Source organism: Dysidea avara, chromosome 7 (assembly GCF_963678975.1).
Source record: "Dysidea avara chromosome 7, odDysAvar1.4, whole genome shotgun sequence".
NCBI classification, from domain to species: Eukaryota; Metazoa; Porifera; class Demospongiae; order Dictyoceratida; family Dysideidae; genus Dysidea; species Dysidea avara.
The window spans coordinates 36,541,824-36,562,044 of NC_089278.1; the positions used below are offsets into that span (position 1 = coordinate 36,541,824).

Here is a 20,221-nt window from a genome sequence, read left to right on the forward strand (position 1 = left end):
GACTGTCCATCTGTCACACCAAACTTGGTGTGAATCAACACAATCAGTGCTGATAATGAAACACTCATCATCAGGCTACTCTAGGATTATTATCACCAGTTCACAAGTGCTTCTGTTCATTCTCTGTGGTGCTCAAGGTGTAGAGAAAATCTGAGCTACATTCCTTAGTAAACTACAACACACTGTTCCAAGTGGTGGAACACTCAACTAACATGTAAGATGCACCCACATGTTGACACATGTTTTTCTTTGTAAACAGTACCTTTTTGTGCACCTTTTTAAACTCAACTTTACTTCATAGTGTCTTCACATGCAAAGCACGTATCGATTAGCGAAATTAAACACTTATCACCTTGCAATTCTAATATGTTGTAGCAAATCAATACGTGCTTTTGATATAGCAATGAAAGCTCTGATGGTAAGAGAAACATCATGAAAAGTTGCATTCCTGTCAAACCACAGACAAGTAACTGTGGCGATTTATGTACCTCCCTTAACGCCAAGTGATTACGACCAACCTACATGGGTTTGATCTGCCTAGGTCATAACTTTTTTTCATCTTTAGGACCTTTTTGATGCACCATTTTGTTCATGGAATTTTTCATCCACAAACTCTGGACAAATACAGGTACATTTGCAATTTGCCTTCCCTACTACAAAAGTGCTCTGCATTCTATGCTATGTGCCAGTGCTGAGTATTAAGATCTGTGTGTTTATCCAGTGTGTTGTATTAGGCTTCTTTCACACTTACATGTTTTAAGCATAATTATAGGTGTGCACTGACATGTAAAACTGTATGAGGCTTTATTCAGATTTTCCTCATTACTGCTATAGTAAATAAATAACTAGCATGATTTGGCAGGTACTACTGTGCATCTGAAAAATGATATTACTGCCACCATGTGTATACCATAGTCTACACTGAGGAATTGTGTGTGCAATCACTTGACTTGACACAACTGTTTTGCTAATCCTGCTTACATCTGTTCACTCTAAATATGCTTATAGGATCATAATCATGTTACCTTAAAGGACTTTATCACTTTCATAGAACCTTTGCTTTCCATACAGTAACTATAATTGCAAAATTAAATGTGTTGGCTTTAAAAAAATTATGCACAAGTTCGTTTTTGTTTAATTTGTTGACAGTAAGGTAAACATCATGTAGAAACTGAAACTGTGTTCTGTGTACAGTCTGTACACCACCTGTCAAGTAGGTATACAATGGGAGTGTATAAACAGTGGAATGGACTACTGGAATGGTGGAATACTGGAATGGTGGAATGGATTTTTTTAAAGTTCAATATCATTTTTTAAATCCAAATAAATAGGATTCCCCTTGAAGTCAGCTCTTTTAGCATAATTCACCTCACCATAGACAAAGTTTACCAATATATTGTACTGTAAAGTAAGTTATGAACATGCACAATAGCAGTTTATTGGGAACACTAAAAAGACTCCTGACTTAACCCTTGTTCCCAAATGATAAAAAGTTAGCTAGCTAGCTGATTACATGAATGCATTGTGAAAGTACATTCACTATATAATGAAGTATTCATTTATTATCAACTTTACCAGTTAGGCACTGGAGGACAAACACAGAAGGCAGAGCCTGTACGAGGTGTTTACCACTAACCTATAGGAACCTAAGCGAAAATCTTTGGGTAAAGTGAAATGCGACTATCTTGTAAGCGTTTACAATGAGCCTTTTCCACAATTATGTCAGAAAACAAAATTTAAGCCAAAGTTCATTGTGGCAGTGCTATGTTGCACACTGAACTGAACCACAGTTAGTTTCACACAAGTAATAAAGTATTAAGTTATAAGTCATACAAGTGTTGTGGTGAGGAAAAAGAGCTGACTTCAAGGGGAATCCTATTTATTTGCTTACATAAGGGGAGGAGTTGTACTTATTTGGATGTAAAAGATGATATTGAACTTTAAAAAATTCCATTCCACCATTCCAGTAGTCCATTCCACTGTTTATACACTCCCGTATACAATTGCCTTAGCTTGCATGTAGTTTAACTAACCCTGCATATTCGTTATTAACTATACATACTTAAAGGATGGCATGAAGATCATGTACCGGTACTATAGAGCACTATCAACATGTGTGCCAGCAATATAGGACACTAAAAATCACATTAGTTGTCCTGCAAGTACATGTAGTAATAAAGCAGGTACCAAATGCTACAATTATAATTAATTAGTTCTTGCAGTACTGATAGCATACCTGCATGCTCACATCAATACTTGTAGGATGGCATTAGGAAACCTCATGTTCTTGAAAAGTGACATCACCATGTACTTGACTACATGAGTGACACTGGTGTTTAATGTGGAGATGGTCCTGCACATGTAGGAGGAGCTGAAATTGATTCCAGAGAATATGTTTTTTTTCAACCTGCCTATATGTAGTAGAAGGCCTAGTATTGCAATTGGATTGCAGTCACCAATATGATTGTACTTCCAGTACATAGCAGGATTCTCCATACCATAAAAAGGCCAGTACGTTGTACTTATGCACCTATCAATGTTATTCCCCACCTCCCCCCTCCTGGGCATAAGAGGGAAAATGGTAGAGATTTGACTTTTAAAAAAAATCAAATTCTCCACCCATGGGGGAACAACTAGTGGTCAAAGTATGGCTGCAGTATATACGCTTTAGGAAACAGGCTAGTTCTTATGTAGCTTGCAAGTTAAACAAACACCTTGAATTTTGAATGGTCAAATGCCCCGGCCCACTATTGGGAAAGAATTTCAGATCAAATCAGACCAAAACCCCCCACTAAGCCCAGTGGGAGGGGATAGGTGCATTAAGTACCAGTGATAATGTTCCTGACAAACAAAATACATTTTAACTCTACAGCCTTTAGTAGATCACTTCTTGAGCTTCATTAATAATGGACCACAAATCCATACTTATTGATAAATAATTGACAAACTCAATTTAAAATTATTGTTCTGTTTGGTTATATCTTCCTAAGAAATATACTATCACATGATTATACTTGTATATACACCAAATTGTCACTAATTCTTAATCATCCAACGGTCGATCCTTACTTATTGCAGTATATTTCAACCCTAATATACGCACCAAATTATCAGTCTCTCATTAACCAATTGATGTATAATAGAACCAAATATTTGTAGCATACTAGTTTGTGTATAAAGAAATTCTACAAAAATAAGAATCACTGTATACAGACCTAGAATTAACAGAAATAACACTCAGTTACTATAAAAATTAACTACTGTAAAATGCCATGAAGAAATTAGAAAAATATAACACTGGAAAGGATAACACAAGTGCTTGTAAAAAAAAAAAATCAATCAAGTTTTTTAATGTCTTTGGCAAGTGTACTCAAAGTGTCGTTACCACTTTCTTCCATCACTTTTAAAAACTTGTGAAAGTTTGTTTGATTAACTGATATGTTTGGTAGTATCACATAGTCCAAAAAGTAGTCGGCTTTATCAGCTGATGTCTTCAGTGACTTTATTTCAGCCTTCAAATTACCAGGTAGGAGACCAGCAGATCGTAGCTTAGCTATAAATATAGCGTCATCCATAGGAAGTGTTTCGAGTAGTTGTGGACTAAATTTCTCAATATTATCCCGAAATTTCTGTGAGTCATCTATATTAAAAAATAATACACACACGTAGTAGCGATACTTCAAACTATGCCAATAGTGAAACATCATACCAAGAGTAAATAGTGGGCTCTCCCAAATTATTTACTTGTGATTGTGTACAAGATGATTACCTGTATCATCAGGTTTTCCTTTTGATGTCTCAGTATTAGTAGATGTATGATCAGTACAGTCTGAGCAAATATATAAACCAATAGTAAAGCAAACATAAAAGTGTACTATAGCAGAATAAGCATATGGCTAGACTATTACAGCCCTATTATATATAGTAGGCATAATACATAATACATCCTATTAACTGTGTATAGATGATAACAACTAAGACTAATGTTGTCTCTGTATGTGGAAAAGAAAGATGACACAAAGAAAACTTACCCAGCAATGATTCCCCTATTCATGATAAACACAATGGTGCTAGTTGCAACTCTATATCATTGTGTTCGTAAGTTACAACTGCATGCTTTTTGTAATTTAATTTCCCTATATGCTTGCTATGCAAATACTTTGTAGGCCTGTAACTCTAAAAGTTATTGGCATGAACCATACACTTGGCTATGTATATAATAATAAAGAATTTGAAAATGCACCATTACGCTGGGTTTTTGGCAACTTCATAATTGTCTGAGGCATGCATTTTAACACATTGTAGAATTATTGTATTTTGTGCAGTGCTTATTTGGTTTGCTTTCAAGGGTTTGGTATTGTTACATAAATGGTTGTGACATTAAAGCATGATGGGCAATAGCCTTGTAAAACCACAAAAAGGTGGCTAGTATCTTTATTTTTAAGTTGGCAGTATGAGAGAATCTGTGTCTGATTTTTACAATGTTACCATCTCTTCAATTACTCTCATTACATAATATGTGACCCACTGAGCAAAAAACCGGCCATTTTCACGCATTCCTTTAATTGCATTTTATTGTATGTCTGTTATCTATAGTAACACAGGAGTGGACAACCGAAGTTTCAGTGCTAGACAGTTGAAACAGGAATAAACTTGATTTATACAGCAACAATATGGCAAATGAAATACAGGTGCTTACTCATAACTCATGACTGAAACAAGCTATGAAGACGGGCTTTGGCTCAGTCAGTTCACCATGAATTGGCACATCAATTAAGGTGTACTGTTTTACATGTACATCTCTGTGTGGACAAAGAAGAAGGCCATTTCAACAATTAAATAATGACGGTACACTTTTTTTTTTTTACCGCATCGTAAATAATCACCCATAACTCACATACCATGGTATGCTGTACGAACACAAAAAAACAAGGATTTTCTTACTCCCAATGAAAAGGAAAATCTGGTGGTGTATAGGTTTTATTCATTTGAGCTTTGTTTCGGTACGGTACACACTGAATCGATTAAAACATGCATAAAATTTTAATGTGGCATGCATATATATATATAATGTATTTGCAAAAATGACCAGTTTTTGCTCAGCAGGTCACATATGGTAGCACCAATTTTGTGAAAAAATAGCCACACTGGATCCTCACTAATCTGAACATTAGTAGTAATCATTCTATTAGATTAGTAATTTTGTTAACAGATGTATGTTCTATTAGAGTAACTGAGCTAGGCTCTGTGGGCTTTGCTAAACTGAACAGACTTTTGCAACATGATAACAGAACTGTTCAGATTAGTAAGGATCCACTATAATCATTTATACTGTTACCTTGGTGATCAGTTGTAGTACTAGGTACTTCAGGATGGGCAAGACAACGATCAGTGCTCTCTATGCCTGAAAATTTTAATGTATTATAGTAAATTTTCATATAGTATGCAGTTTTCATACGTACCTGGTGAGGTAAGCAGTCCTTCATACCAATCATCTGGAACGAAAGTGCCACAGTGAAGGTCTTTCTTTTGTATTAGACTATCATATTTGATGTGTGGATTTCCACAATTTGGACATGGCACAAAAGGTATGGGCTTGGCAGACGCAGGAATGATTTCCGTGCACATTTCATTTAGTTTACTTCGAAAAAAGCTGATCAATTCATTACGGCATTCGGCAGCACCCTCAAGACTTTTCACTAGGACAATGTCCAACTGGATAGTACTACTTTCTTCACTTAACTTGACATGATATAACTGGCCTTTACTCAGAACAATATTTATTTCATATTTGGTCAACCTATGCAATAACAAAATTACAACACTAAATCAATTATTCATCACTCACCCAACAATGCTTCTGTCTCCACTCCAAGTGATGCATGCAGCCACCATATGGTGATATACCATTGGCGGAATGAACCCAGCCATAAATTTGAAATGAATGGACCATTCATCTGTTTTGTTCTGTTGCTTTTCCATGTCATTTTTAGCTATGCGAAGCTGTGAAGGTACAATGAATGCTTCATTTTCCTTGTCAATCTCGATTTCAGGATGGGAATCAAACAATCTTGTTTTAGTGCTAACTGCTACAATAAACCCAAACTTAATTAGAAAAGCAACTGCTTTTTCAAAAGAGATTTCGGAACTGGCAAATCTGTATCTCTTGTTGAACATCTGAAGCATGTGGGCCAAGAAAGTGCCTAACAGGAAACCATCTTCTGTAAGGCACTTGTAAGCAAAATCTTTTGTATCTCCTGTTGCTTTGTAAGGATGGCCAACAACAAGAAAAGAGATCAATTTTTCCAACCATTGGGGAGATAGAAAAATCAATTCTTTCAGCCCATCAACTGCAGGAAAGTGCAAGATGATGCCTTTGTGATGAAAATGGGTGAGAGCTCCGTTTAATTCATCACTATCCTCCTCAGCCATGAAGCCATTTTCAACTGCAATCTTATGGAAATCAGAGGTAGTGATAACATCTTCCTTTAGTAGCAGCAGCTTCTCTTCAATTTTTATGTAGACTAGTGGATGTTTTTCCTGTAAAATTGGAGTAGTTGCTTGACTCACAATATTCTTTAGTTGGGCAATGGTGGATGGATCTCTATCCTTATTGCTTATAAATATGCAATACTTCTCAAGAGCAACCTGCAGGCCTTCACGATTTCCAAACAGATGTTTTGCATATGGTTTCCCTTCAAGTTCTTTTGCAAGTTGTAAAATGATTTCCTTTTTGGCTGCTTCAACATCACCCGTGATTTCATCAAGATGGGTTGCAATCAAGACTACAGTGGGTAGCCGTTCAGACTTGTGATGGGCATCTCCATCATCGTTGCAAACTGAAGTGACGGTCTGAAGCCAGTAATGAATTACTTTAAACTGGCTGGCCTTTGGAACATGTGCAGATTTATTCTGGTCACCTGGCCTGGCTTGCGTGGGATGAGATAAATTGCAGGAAGCCTTAAAGACAATAAAAACCAGGTTGTTTTTTCTCACAAATACAGTATGGGTGTTCAAGTATTGGATCTGGCCAGCGAAGTCCCACACAATGGCAGTAAATTCATCTTCACTGGATACCTTCATGATCTTAGCTTTCTTGATTTCTTCTACCTTTACTTCAGGCATTTGCATTTGTGAACGTGAACGTGAATGTGAACGTGGAAGTAAAGACTTTGCCTTTTTCTTTACAGTCACATTTAAACTATGGCAGTATCGGACGTGAAGCTTGTCAGCCATATCTTCAGGAGTGCACTGGCGCCAGTTGTTTGCATAGATGGTACCAATCTTAACATCTGCTCCTTCTGTTGCTGCATTTTCTTGGAACGATTCATCAAAGAGAGTAGAAATTAAGCAAGTCTTCCCAGCATTCTCGGGACCGAATACTAGGAGTCGTATACTGGAGGAATTAGCTTCCCCCAGTTTTATTGCCAGTGAGTAAGCTTTCTTTTCTTCATCAGTTACTAAAGTGGTAAGGTAAGAGAAAAATGTATTATCATATTAGTGCAGTGGCTTAAGAGAATTTGTGGCTAACTACAGTCATACATACATGTGATATTAAACTCTGTGTTGTGTACACTTATTAAATTCTGTGTGCCTGCGCCTTGTACTAAAAGGCGTAAGATCATGGATTTGGCCTGCTAAGCTAAGTTGCATGGGGCATACACGTTAAGACAAGATCAACGCCCGGGTCTGGAAGCGAAGACTGCTGTAAAAACAGCGTTAGCTATGAAAGTAACTGTTATATAAATGTGAAATCGCTTTTTGAAAATGTCCATGTCCGTGTCCGATTTTTATCTCCCTTTTCCAACTACCCGGCAAGGCAGGCAGGCAGGCAGGCAGGCAGGCAGGCAGGCAGGCAGGCAGGCAGGCAGGCAGGCAGGCAGGCAGGCAGGCAGGCAGGCAGGCAGGCAGGCAGGCAGGCAGGCAGGCAGGCAGGCAGGCAGGCAGGCAGGCAGGCAGGCAGGCAGGCAGGCAGGCAGGCAGGCAGGCAGGCAGGCAGGCAGGCAGGCAGGCAGGCAGGCAGGCAGGCAGGCAGGCAGGCAGGGTAGACCAATAATTGGGTTTTGGCAGGTGTTTAAAATTCAGTATCCATCCTTCTGTAGGGTTTATTGTTTTTAACACTATATCTGATGTTAGTAACACTAAGACTCCTCCAAGTAAGATGATGGCAGCATTTTGGGAGGGGGAGGGCTGTGTGATAAGTGGACACAACTTATACCAAGTGTTGAGGGTTTCAAGGACCTGGCCTACAAGATTAGGTTGGGACATGCCAGTTAATCTCTGACACTGAATTAGATTTCTAGTGCACATGTACAATACTATATTGGTCTTTAGAGTGCTAGTCTATCCTTCATGTCCGATCGTATCTGCCTTACCCAACTACCCCTGCCTGCCTACTTGCCCTGCTTTCATTTTTATCTTCAATCACCTTGGTTACCATCTTTATCATAGACAGTAATAATATTTTGTTTATTTATAGAACTTTACAGTGACCAATACTGAAGGTCTGACAGTAACATGATGTTTCTATGCTGACACATTCTCATCTTTAGATGCCACAAAATTATTTATAGTGCTCATGCTGCTGTAAGAGGCATTACTATGTAGCTAATTGATACTGACATCTGTTGGAGTTCACGAGTGCTTTGGAATGACCATCGATGCCTACTTTTGTGGTAAGCTTATTGCAACTGAGCACTAGTTGTGTAATTTTGTAAACCTGCTAGCGGAAAAGTTTCTGCCTTGGTGTTGTGTAAATAGTATATTCAAATTATTGTTTATATTACCTTATTGCACTTTTCGAGTTACGCTTGTCTGAAGGCATCAGTCAGTCAGTCAGTAGAAAATTCTGTTCAATAATTTTTAAAAAATAATAAAAATCCGTAGCAACTTGTTGAAAGCATTTTTGGTTGATCTGAAAGCTTGTTTGGGCCTAGTTTTACCTACTGTAAACAATACTGTCTATTGTCGTCACGGAAAATTGAGGCTGGTTTTTGGGTGATGTTATTTCATGGGCCACGCCTACTCCTTTGTGGTCCCTACTATCATAACCCTTTAGAAGCCATTAAAACAGTCATGTGTATGAACATGTGGTAGAATGGTGAAAATTGCATGCACTTCATTGAAAGATGTAGGTTCATTCTCCAAGACAAATTTTTTTTTTGTTATTTAGGACTTTTTAGGTACGCATTTTTAGAAGTTCTACGACTGCTCTATTACAACCTTTTCATATGGCCACCCAAAAGTGGGTTCAACCCAGGTTGAATACCCACATTCAACCCAGTTTCTGTTCACAATCAATCATCACATGATGGTATTCATTGAGTGATAATTGTCTTCTGTGCATTTTATGCATTCATTAAAAACCGCAACCCACTTTTGAAGCCATAAACTGAGTTAAACCCGAGCTCAACCCTGCTCCTTTTTTGTAGGGTTGAACTCGGTTATGACTTCTGGGTTCAACCAGGGTTCAACCTGGTTATGGTGGCCATATGAACACGTTAACCCGGGTTGAATGTGGTTTAAAGTGACCATATGAAAGGGGTATTAGAGTAGCTGACTGTTCTATTACAGTACATATCGATCTTTTTTAGCAGAAAGTGGTCGGCCATCCTTGACTGGTTCAATAGGTAATTGGGCAGTATTCAATCTAATTGGTTGGTAATGTCTAATGGCTGACCATTATAATCCACTCTGAATTGTTCTGAAACCAATTCAGGATCTGTAGGAAATGGGAAATAGAAGAAGGCTGCATCTCGTGTCACAGAAAGCAGTTATGTACTGATGGCTGGAAGGAAAGAGCTGAAGGCACACTACCAGATGTGCACATTTACAACTTAAATACTTTATGTTTATATCTGAGGGAGTTTGTATAGTTAAAAGCTGGATGAGCTTCAAAGGAGCTATTTGCAACCCAGGCTACACTGAGGTAATTATGTCCTCAAGTAGAACAGTAATTAGCTACGCTTGGGATAAATTCTTCTAGAACGTACATAAAAAGTGGCTTCTAACAAATTCCTGTACTGGTATCTATGGTGATGGTCACTCGTGCTTGAGACACTTTTCACATCTGTTACATCACATTGGTGATTTGTACAGAGATATCACATGAGTTACTTCAAGTTTAGAAATGTCATTTTAACAGTATGGGATGGTTGATACCCAGATGACACAACAGTATTCAGAAATTGTTTAATGGCATGGTCTGGAATGTTTAAGAACCCAAGTAGGTGGTTTTCTTTATTGCAGTTGTAGTCAACACAATCATGTCATGATGGTCTGGTTTTGAAGGTACTCAGGTACTGTATACAAAGATACTAGTAGTATGGTGTAAGGACAGAGGTCATTTGTAGAATGTATAGGCCTATACATCAAGATGTCATCTGCATCTTTTGTAGAAATATCACTGAAAGACTGATGACAATAGTGCCATACAGTATCAATGCTATATACCAAGAATGATTGAGAAAATAAGAGTATTTACATCCCATGCAGTGCGCTTTAGCTGGGTGACATTAAAAAATATACCACTTTGATGCCTCAGATCAAAGGAAACCACTAGACTATATTTCATGCATTGCCTTGACTACAGGGGAATATCATGATATTGCCCTGTGTTAGGGCAATATCATGATATAGCCCTGACCACAACTGCTTTGATATTGAAGCAGTTACAAAGCATCAGTTCCCTTTGATTCTTTATATAACCTACTAAAGTTTGCGTTGTGGGTTTGAGTTTAGCATAGACTCTAATATGTTGGTTTACGGTTAGGCTAACCATTTTCTCAGAAGGAAATATAATTGAGTGAGTCAGTATTGCATAGTTCAGTTACTATATAGGCATCAGTAAATGATCATTTTCACAATGTGGGGATTGTTTTTCTACACAGCACATTTCAACCGCATGACAAGATGGCTCAGCCATTCACAACCTATACTCCTAAGTACTTATTTTAGCACTTTAGGTTACTTTAGACATCCACAAAGTGGCTATTTGGTTAGAAATGGTATCACTACAGCCAGTGAAACCCACAATCATATATTTTTGTGCCCACAATTTTAATCCACAATCACTGTTTACAAACCTCTGTATAAAAGTAAAGTGGTGAATGCAAGTTTGCCTTCCCTCACCTATTAGGTGAGCAGGCCTCAGTGGTATACTGTATATAAATTAAATTTGGCGGTGAATTGGTGATTCATCACTAAACTGCCAAATTTAAATTTCACCATTATTATTGTGTCCAAGCTTTTGATAGCAGTTGTTGAAACAGGTTTCGACAAACCAAGTGTGACTTCATGGATACTACTTAAATATACCTTGTTGGTAAATTAGCATGGTCCCATGCATGCAAATGGGTGGGACCACGCTATGGACTAGACTAGAACTCATATACTTGATTAGTGGGCGTGGTTCCACGTAAGTTTGCAGATACAAACAGACATGATTTTGTGCACAGCCATTGATAAATGGGTGAGACTCTACGTATGCTTACAGACAGCAAATGATCTTGATGAGTGGGCATGGCCTACAAAACAAATCGGGCTGCAGCAGGACCTGGATATTCTTTAATGCTGGTCAGATCCAAACCTGGTTCAATCATGAAAGCGAATAGATGGATGCAGTGACTGAGTCCATAACATTTAGCACAAAAAGGATTGTACACTACAGCATGTGCACTTTGTCCTTATACCACTCGTGTGCACTGCCAATTTTTCAGTGAGAGCATTTCACCAAATTAAATTTTGCCAACTGCAATTTTATGGCAAAATTGCCAGATATTAGTTTCACCAATATTTGTTGTTATACAGTATATTACATGTAACACTTTCACACCTCAGATCAAAGGAGCTATCTGGGCTACATTTTGTATGTATCCCAGCTAGCCGGGTTACATGCGAAATGTACCCTGGGCTACAACTGGGCAATAATTATATAGACACTGAGGCCACAATCAATTGTGGGTATCGATTAATATTCACGTGATTAGGATGCATGACTTGGATTTTGCTATGAAAACCACTCAGGCGGATAGCGTTTTGTTATCCTCGCCATCTTACAAGTTGAAAAACGTTGGGCTAAGGTGAGAACTAGTGCTATAACTTACTCACCAATTGTTTCCGCACGTTTTCAAATATGGACACACCCCCATCGCTACCACTCTGCATGGAGTAACTACTCTACAAGCATGCTATTACCTATCTAGTAATTTTCCATAAACGATTCAATAGCACTGATTAAAACATTAAACTTGCATAACTGAAATTTTCCGTGATATCTCTAGGCAATGTCCATCTTCATAACCAAACGTAACCAGAACGTACTAGCTGCTGAGCCATAATCAAAAATTTTAGGTATGCATATATAATACATCCAGTGACTGCACTCGTATTGGCTTGGGTGATTGATCACCCTGTACAGGCTATCAGCTGATAAGTGTTACATATTAGCTGTAACACGGGGCAATTTGGGCTTTGCCTGAATGTATGCCCTCTGGCTGCAAAGCCCTCATTCCCATATTACAACTATTACAAATAGCAAATTGTATAAACTGAAGCACTATTGTGCAAAACCCTCGGGGAAATTGAATAAACATATGGAGATCCATAGTACCAGGTAACAACACGTGGATCAGTTTTGCTGCTTGTCCTGTTTCTATAACAGGGCTACAATTATCACTTTGGTTAGCACACAAACCAGGTATAAAAATACAACTTGTACCTACTGAAATAACTTACAGTAGCTTTAGCACAAAACAAGCAGCAACAAATAGTGTAGTAACTTTGTGTGACAACATGTGGACCTTAGTCCCAATTAGGCACTAGCCTTTCTAGCACACTCCATTTTTATCATATTATAGGTTTACTGACCACAAGATTTGTGAAGGCTCATTAATTTAAAGCTTCTAGTCTAAATTCAAGAGATCTGCACGGAGCCTGGCCTGAAACGTTGTAGATCGCTGGTTATATCTGGACAACTCAACAATAATTAAGAAATCTTGACATATTAAAGATTTTGAAATCTCATCCCTGCTTTTGTTGAGTTTGTCAATCCCTCGTCTGGATCAGTGGAGTATCTTGCTAGTTGTAATACACTACTATGGTTGAAAAGGATTTATTGCTATCACTTTGTACATCAAGACTTCATCAAGAAGTGAGGAGGCCAAGATGAACAGCACATATCACCACAACTTTAGAATAAAGTGTTTGCAGAACAATCCACACATTTAATTTGTTAAACTCATCAAGAGAAGCCAACAGACAAATTCACACAGAGCTGCACAAGACAACTACAGTAACCCTAGCCTTGCCATCCTGAGGGTTAAATGTCATGGTATTACTAAATATCATGGTATTAATATAAAAGCCATTGGTATTAAAGTAACAGCCATTTACCTCAATAAGTACACAGAAAAATTTGGAATCTTCAACTAGAGTAGGGACCATAGCACATCGATAAAAAGTACTGAAACAAGCTGGAGTAGTGTACGATATTAAATCACCGTAAAACAATAAGAAGTGTTATTTCCCTACTGTGCATTTCCATAATGGTATCTTGAGCACAGTAGGGATATAACACTTCTTATTGTTTTACTGTGATTTAATATCATGGACTACTCCAGCTTGTTTCAGTACTTTTATCGATGTGCTATGGTCCCTACTCTAGTTGAAAATTCCATATTTTTCTGTGTACTTGTTTGTTAACTTTTTTTGTAAATAATTATTATGACTGGTGAACCCATGCATACCACATCAGAAATGACGCCACGCGCCCCAATTATCGTCTGAAAAGTGAAGTATCCATTATGTTTTGTTGTCAGCTATGTTCAACTTGTTACACAGCATTTCGAATCAACAACTGTTAGAAAAGCACCACTGCAATTCATGCATATCGAAAGAAATGATGCTGTGCGCCCCGGATTATATCAATAATTATCGTCCGAATCCATTACGCTTCGTTGTCGGCTATGTTCAACCCGTTACACAGCAGTACGAATCAAGAACTATTTGAAAAGCGCCTCTGCTATCAAAATAGCCACTATGACAAATACGGACGATTTCCGTTATGAAGGGAAGCCATCACATGCTATTGCCAAATCGACACTTTTCGCTGTCAGCAAAGATGAATGGGACACAAACAGGGCTGCCCAGAGAAATTAAGGGGCCCAGGGCAAAGAGTTAAAGTGGGGCCCTTCACCCAAGCTGTAAGTTGAAGACCAAAAAAAAAAAAAAAAAATGTTACAACCTGCTGACAATGACAATAACTACCCATCACCAACCATATCTATAAGCTTGCTACACTGCTCCTCTGAAGAATACTGTGACTGCTCTATTAGAGTATTTAGATCTGACTGTTCTATTAGAGTATATCGATCTTTTAAACAGGTATTCAGGGGGCCCTTCATGGGGCCTCCTGGGGCCCCTTTCAGGCTGGGGCCCGGAGCAAAATGCCCCAGTTGCCCCCCCCTGTGGGCGGCCCTGGACACAAAGGAGGACACTGGTAAGTCCATGAAGAAGGCATTGCACATACTGCGGTATGCCAAAAGGCACCTGTCGGGCCGAAGCGACGTTGAACAGTGAAAAATCAAGCCTGTAGCCTTAGCCGTTATCGAGTTACGCTTGTCTGAAGGAATAAGTCAGTCGGTTAGTTACTCAGTCAGTCAGTCAGTAGAAAATTCCGTTAAATAAATTATTTTTAAAATTCCATAGCAACTTGTTGAAAGTGTTTCGGGTCGATCTGAAAGCTTGTTTGGGCTTAGCTTTACCTAACCAATACTGCCTCATCATCGTCAGGGAAAATTGAGGCTGCCTTTTGGGTGATTTTATTTCGTGCGCCATGCCTACTCCTTTGTGGTCCCTACTATACACTACGATAGTATGATAAACCAAATACCTCAGTACAAATTACCACAGACAAACTTGTTTACATAGTGGCCACATCATCACCTGCCTGTCACATGTCTGGTTACCCACTAAATATGGGATAAAACATGTCCACAGGGAAGCCATACTGTATGACAAAAATAGGCAGTACCAAAACTAGAGGTGTACTGATAATTGGATTATCTAAAATATTGGGTAATTTTTACCAATATTGGTATTGGTACAGAACAGAAGGAGAACCGATATTGCTACCGATATTTATAAAGTAACAATGGTTTGTACATAAACAGATTATATATTGGTTATCCACTTGGCTGTTTAGTGCCAGTGACTTATTGTTTACTCTACAACAAATGCTATGCTGTGAGTAGTCATATACATACACAGGATTCTAGTGTTTGTTGTTAGAAAGCTTATCACAGTCTTTACAAATAAAGCAGTTATGTAGTACCTTTGTAATAAAAAGAGGAAACTTGTTGTACCAGCTTTCTCACAAGCCACTAAAATGCAGAGTAATGCAGAAATATCCACTTTAAGGCTTCATGGGAGTATATATAAAAATGTTTGTGAGTGCCTAATTGTCCAGTAGAAAACCAAGCTACCACCACAGGCAGAGTATAGCAATGAATACATGCACATGTTGTAAGTAAATTTACACTTTTGTTTGCTTACAACTGTAATGCAAATATTAGATCAACCATTGATTATTGACTTCATTTAGTAGCATCAGTATCAGATATTGGTACATGCCAAAAACCCATATCGGTACACTTCTAATCAAAACCAGTAGGGTAGGTTACTAACAATATTGGTACATCATTCAGCTCTGTTAGCTAGTCAGCTATCTGACTGTGTGACAACTAATTTTTCTCCCCAGGTTGTGGATTGTAAACTAATGCAAATCTTGTAAACAGCCATGTTACACGAGTAGAGAGGCAAGCCAGAAATCCAAGTGATCCACAACAAACCTGTGACAAAATCTGGACAAGTTAAGGCCACTTATGTTTCAGATCAGAAAGTTAGCCTAAACCAACGTGGGTGGGCGGCACATTATTTATTATTCATTACAGTCTTACAATGTTACATGCACCTGACTGTTTTATTAGAGTTAGTTATATGCTTAATAGAGTATCTTTTATTTTACCTTATTGAGAATTAGACTATGGTACACATAGTATGCTTTGAAGTTTGGTCGTTAATGAGGTATTTAAAATCAAATAGATACCCGTGGGTAGGTATCTAAACTGGTTAGATACCCGTGACAATTTTTTTTGTTACATGCGTCACGTGTTTAGCTGGATTCCATTCACAACAGCCATCAGAAATCATCACTAGAGTGTGAAGAAAACATTGCTGAATAATAGAGATGATTGTATTCATCTAGGAAGCCTACCAGTGAGTTGTTTTAACACTAATTCGATCAGGAAGCCACCATTATTGGCAGTGACCAGAGCCGTACGAACCATAGTCTAAATTGGTTATCACCCAAATCCACGGTATCTTCGGTATTTTAGAGACCTCCGGAATGGCACATAATCACCTCAGGCTTCGCCCTCGGTGATTATTGTGCCATTCCTCAGGTCTATAAAATAGCGAAGATACCTCAATTTGTGCGATAACCTACACGTAAAGTCCCTTCTTGGGGTTAATCTTCAGCCCATCTAGTCTTCCTTTCACTATGCCTAGCTATGTAAGCAAGTTTGTTTATAACTTCTATATGAAATAATAGTGAAAAATCATAATAATGACCAAATTAGGTGGTGTGCGGGCTGGGGATCTGAAATATAAAATTACAATAAGTGGCCTAATGATAATTAATATCTTTCTGGAAATCTTGAATTCTTATATTGCCATAACTTTTGAATAAAGTGTTTGTGAACAATCCACATGTTTCATTTGTTAAACTCAAGAGAAGTATAATGGCACCTTGTTTTAACCTATAAATGAGGTACACAGCAGTTAAAGTGGTAACAGAAAATTTGCAGACAACTACTGTAACCCTTGGTGCCCCGAGGGGTAATAATAGAATTGGAAATCAATATACAAATTTCAATATGATTATATTATGTTCACGTTGAGCTGAATCCTCAAAAACATTTAATAACTCATGGATGCAATTACACACGATCTTGAAATTTGGCTCATTTGTAGTACTGCTTGACCCGCTAAAAATATTTTGAAATCTTGTTGTTCAAATGTTTGACATAATATTTACGACCAATCAAAATTTTCACAATACATTTCCTATGGGGAAGCCATATAAGTACAGTGTCTATTACAGCCCTTTCCCAAACTTGTAATGGAGCCAAATCGTATGTGTCTGTTGTTGACACCTTTGCTGTTACCAATAATCATCTGGTTAGCTGAAATGTTAACTCTGTTGAGAAAAAATCCACTTTTAATTTTTAGCTGTTTTTCAGGATTCAGCTCAACGTGAACATACTATAGTATATGTAATAGCATTTATTTTACTCCTTCATGTTTACAATGCTCGCACTATTAATCCTGAATCCGTCCTATTTCGCTTTGCACTATTTTACTCCTTCCTGTTTACAATGCAAGAACTATTAATCCTCAATACCACAACCATCTGTCCTATTGCAATTAATTCGACAACCATAGCAACTGTTACTAGGCAGAAATTCAAATATATAACCACTGCAAAAGACCAATCACACTTAGCAACTATTAACTAGCAACCATTGCTATGCTCTCAAAATGACGTTCACCTTAGCAATGGTTACTTAGCAACCATTGCTAAGCAACCATATTGTTGCTATACCATGAGGCATCTATCACTACGGTAACACTAGTTATCAAGTCGGACACTTACTTCCAATAGAAACACACCACACTTTTAGCCAATCAAATTAGTAGTACAGATTTTTATCAGAGGAGGTTGGACACGTTCTAAGCGCCACATTAATATATTGCCCTTAATTGCATTGTTTTATTTGGTAGTTCACATGACCCTCAATAGTCACGATACAAATTTGAAAAACGATGGGGTTAGTTGGGGTTGATTAGATATTCGGATGGTGCTTCACGTAAGCTTCAAGGTGATGTACTTTGTTTAGTAAAAGTGCTTGGTGATTGGGGTGAAATTAATAAGTTGCGGTTTGGTGTGTAGAACTTCTCCAGAATTGTCACGTACATATTCTATAATCAGAACAATGATACTTTACTGAATTAAACTGAGATAGATAAACCTCTTCAATAAAACTAGTTTTGTTTTAGGGGTGCTTAAATTGTGTCCAACCTTCTCATATTGTAACACATTCACTTGTCAGATTAAGGTATCATTAATCAGTACACACTGAATGGTATTTTTGATATTGTGATAATTGCAAATACCGAAAGTAATTGCAGGATACCATAGAAATAAACATTATATAGCCTCAATCAAGAGCTCATAATAAAAATAGTAACACTAATTTTCATTATGAACTCTTGCCTCAATTAATTATTTTACAGTACTGCTCGAATGCAATGTCATCTCATGTGAGTGATTAAAAGACTTGCTAATTAAAAGGCGTGGCACCTGTTTTGCTCGTGAGTATTCATCCTGTTTTGTTTGGGATGAATACACAAGAGAAATGGGTACCACACCCTTTATTAAGTGAGTTTTTTAATTGCTCGTATGCACTCTCACGAGATGATGTTACATTATTTGAGCAGTACCATATACCATATTGATTATTTACGTGAATTCTCAGTACTGCCCATCACTAGTTAATAGGGAAGATGATAATAAAGTTTTCCGAGAGCAGGTACGTAGGTATTTTACTTTAGTTCAATTTACTAGTAAAACAGGTGCATACTTATCAAAACACAACATTATTTGTAAACAATCACCTTCTTGACTTTCAGCTTGTCTTGCTTCTTCTTGTTCCACCAACCTCTTAATCTTCTGTTGTATACGCTGTATAGTACAGAGGTGTAACATGTTATAGTTAAAGTACCACCATGTGTGTGTATGGAAACACAACACAAAGGATGTGTCAAGAGGCTAATACAGCATGAGTGCTGTGCTAGTCTCAAGACACTTCCTGAGTGCTGTATTTTTGAAGCAAAATGTAGAAACAACAATTCACCATTTGCTTTTATGACAATTCATATACCACAAATGACTCAACTATTGCAGAACACTCCGCAATATTTCAAAAACAATTTTAATTCTGTTATCATTGATAATAATACATGATGTAATTTCTCACTTCATCAAATTGTGAAGTGTCAGTCTGGTGTTGTTTAACAAACCACCATACTACTCCACTCTGTTTCTCCTCCACTGCATCTTCAAAAGGAGTTATCCCATCCTACAACACATGATACAGTCAATACATAATCACCAATATGCCACCACACAACAACATTACAAAGGTGACATGTTCTACAAATGCTTGAACAATGAACTTGTGTAGATGTGAAATTTGTACAGTACATGAAAAATGTGCCAGTGTATACTAGGTGACATGTAACCATAGCATTTCATGATTATGGATTCTAGTTTGTCAGGACATTGTAACAGGACAACAGAAAAGTTTTATCATAAGCTCTGTGTGTGGCAGCTATGTAAAACAAACCATTGCAGTTGCCTAAATGGACTGGACATGTGGAAGATTTGGCCTATTGTATCCACTATAGACAGTAGAAGGACCTTCTATTGTTATTATGTCACATGTCTTGCTGCAGCTGTTTTGTGGTTACAGTATACCAGAGGGTTGGCTATGGTACATTTGTGGTCACTAACTTCAGGGTAGTTGGAAAAAGTGGATATAGGCGGATGCGGATACGGAAGCAGACAATGGAATATTTAAAATAGACTTTTACATTTACGCAAGTCAATTTCATACGTAATGTTGTTCTGCACAATAGTCTTTGTTTCCAGGCTCAGACATGATATTCACGTAGAGCTTATCCATTTACAAGCGCATGTGCAGAGGATTAGCTAGCACACTACAAGTATTATAGACCATGTGCTGTTGTACACATGCTCTAGGAATCTAATGCAGTGATGTAATTGTAGAGATCCACCCTAGTTTACTCTCGTAGGCTAGACCCAGGAGCTGACAGCTTTCAGTATAAGGCACAGGTGCTTATGCCTACTAAGGGCCTGGACTGGAAGTAGGCCTGATAGTATAGCAGCATAGGCCCCAAAATTAGCCAAATCGTGCACTTATTCATAAAAGCATGAAACTTTCCACATAAATAGTATTCCTCATGACATGTACTTTTTGATATAGTGCCATTGCAGATTTAATCTTTGGTGACCTTTGTGGACACTTTTGTACAGAAGTTTGATTATTTCTGTCTATCTTCCTGAGGCATTAATTGACGT

The 20,221-nt window shown here is 37.8% G+C and overlaps 1 protein-coding gene across 2 annotated transcripts; it reads right to left on the reverse strand.

Moving 5' to 3' along the window:
- Positions 1–3,121: 3,121 nt before the first annotated feature.
- On the reverse strand, positions 3,122–19,658 carry LOC136262566 (uncharacterized). 2 transcript variants are annotated; one of them, XM_066056889.1, is made up of 7 exons: positions 19,098–19,658; positions 18,736–18,802; positions 5,849–7,460; positions 5,463–5,800; positions 5,339–5,404; positions 3,770–3,829; positions 3,122–3,640 (listed from the first exon to the last, which is right to left on the reverse strand). In XM_066056889.1, exons 3-7 carry the CDS (start codon positions 7,234–7,236, stop codon positions 3,336–3,338), a joined length of 2,157 nt encoding a protein of 718 aa, XP_065912961.1. In that variant the 5' UTR covers positions 7,237–7,460; positions 18,736–18,802; positions 19,098–19,658; the 3' UTR covers positions 3,122–3,335. The 2 variants fall into 2 exon arrangements, with proteins under 2 accessions (XP_065912961.1, XP_065912962.1); XM_066056890.1 differs by lacking the exons at positions 18,736–18,802; positions 19,098–19,658 and having other exon boundaries at positions 5,849–7,782.
- Positions 19,659–20,221: the final 563 nt, after the last annotated feature.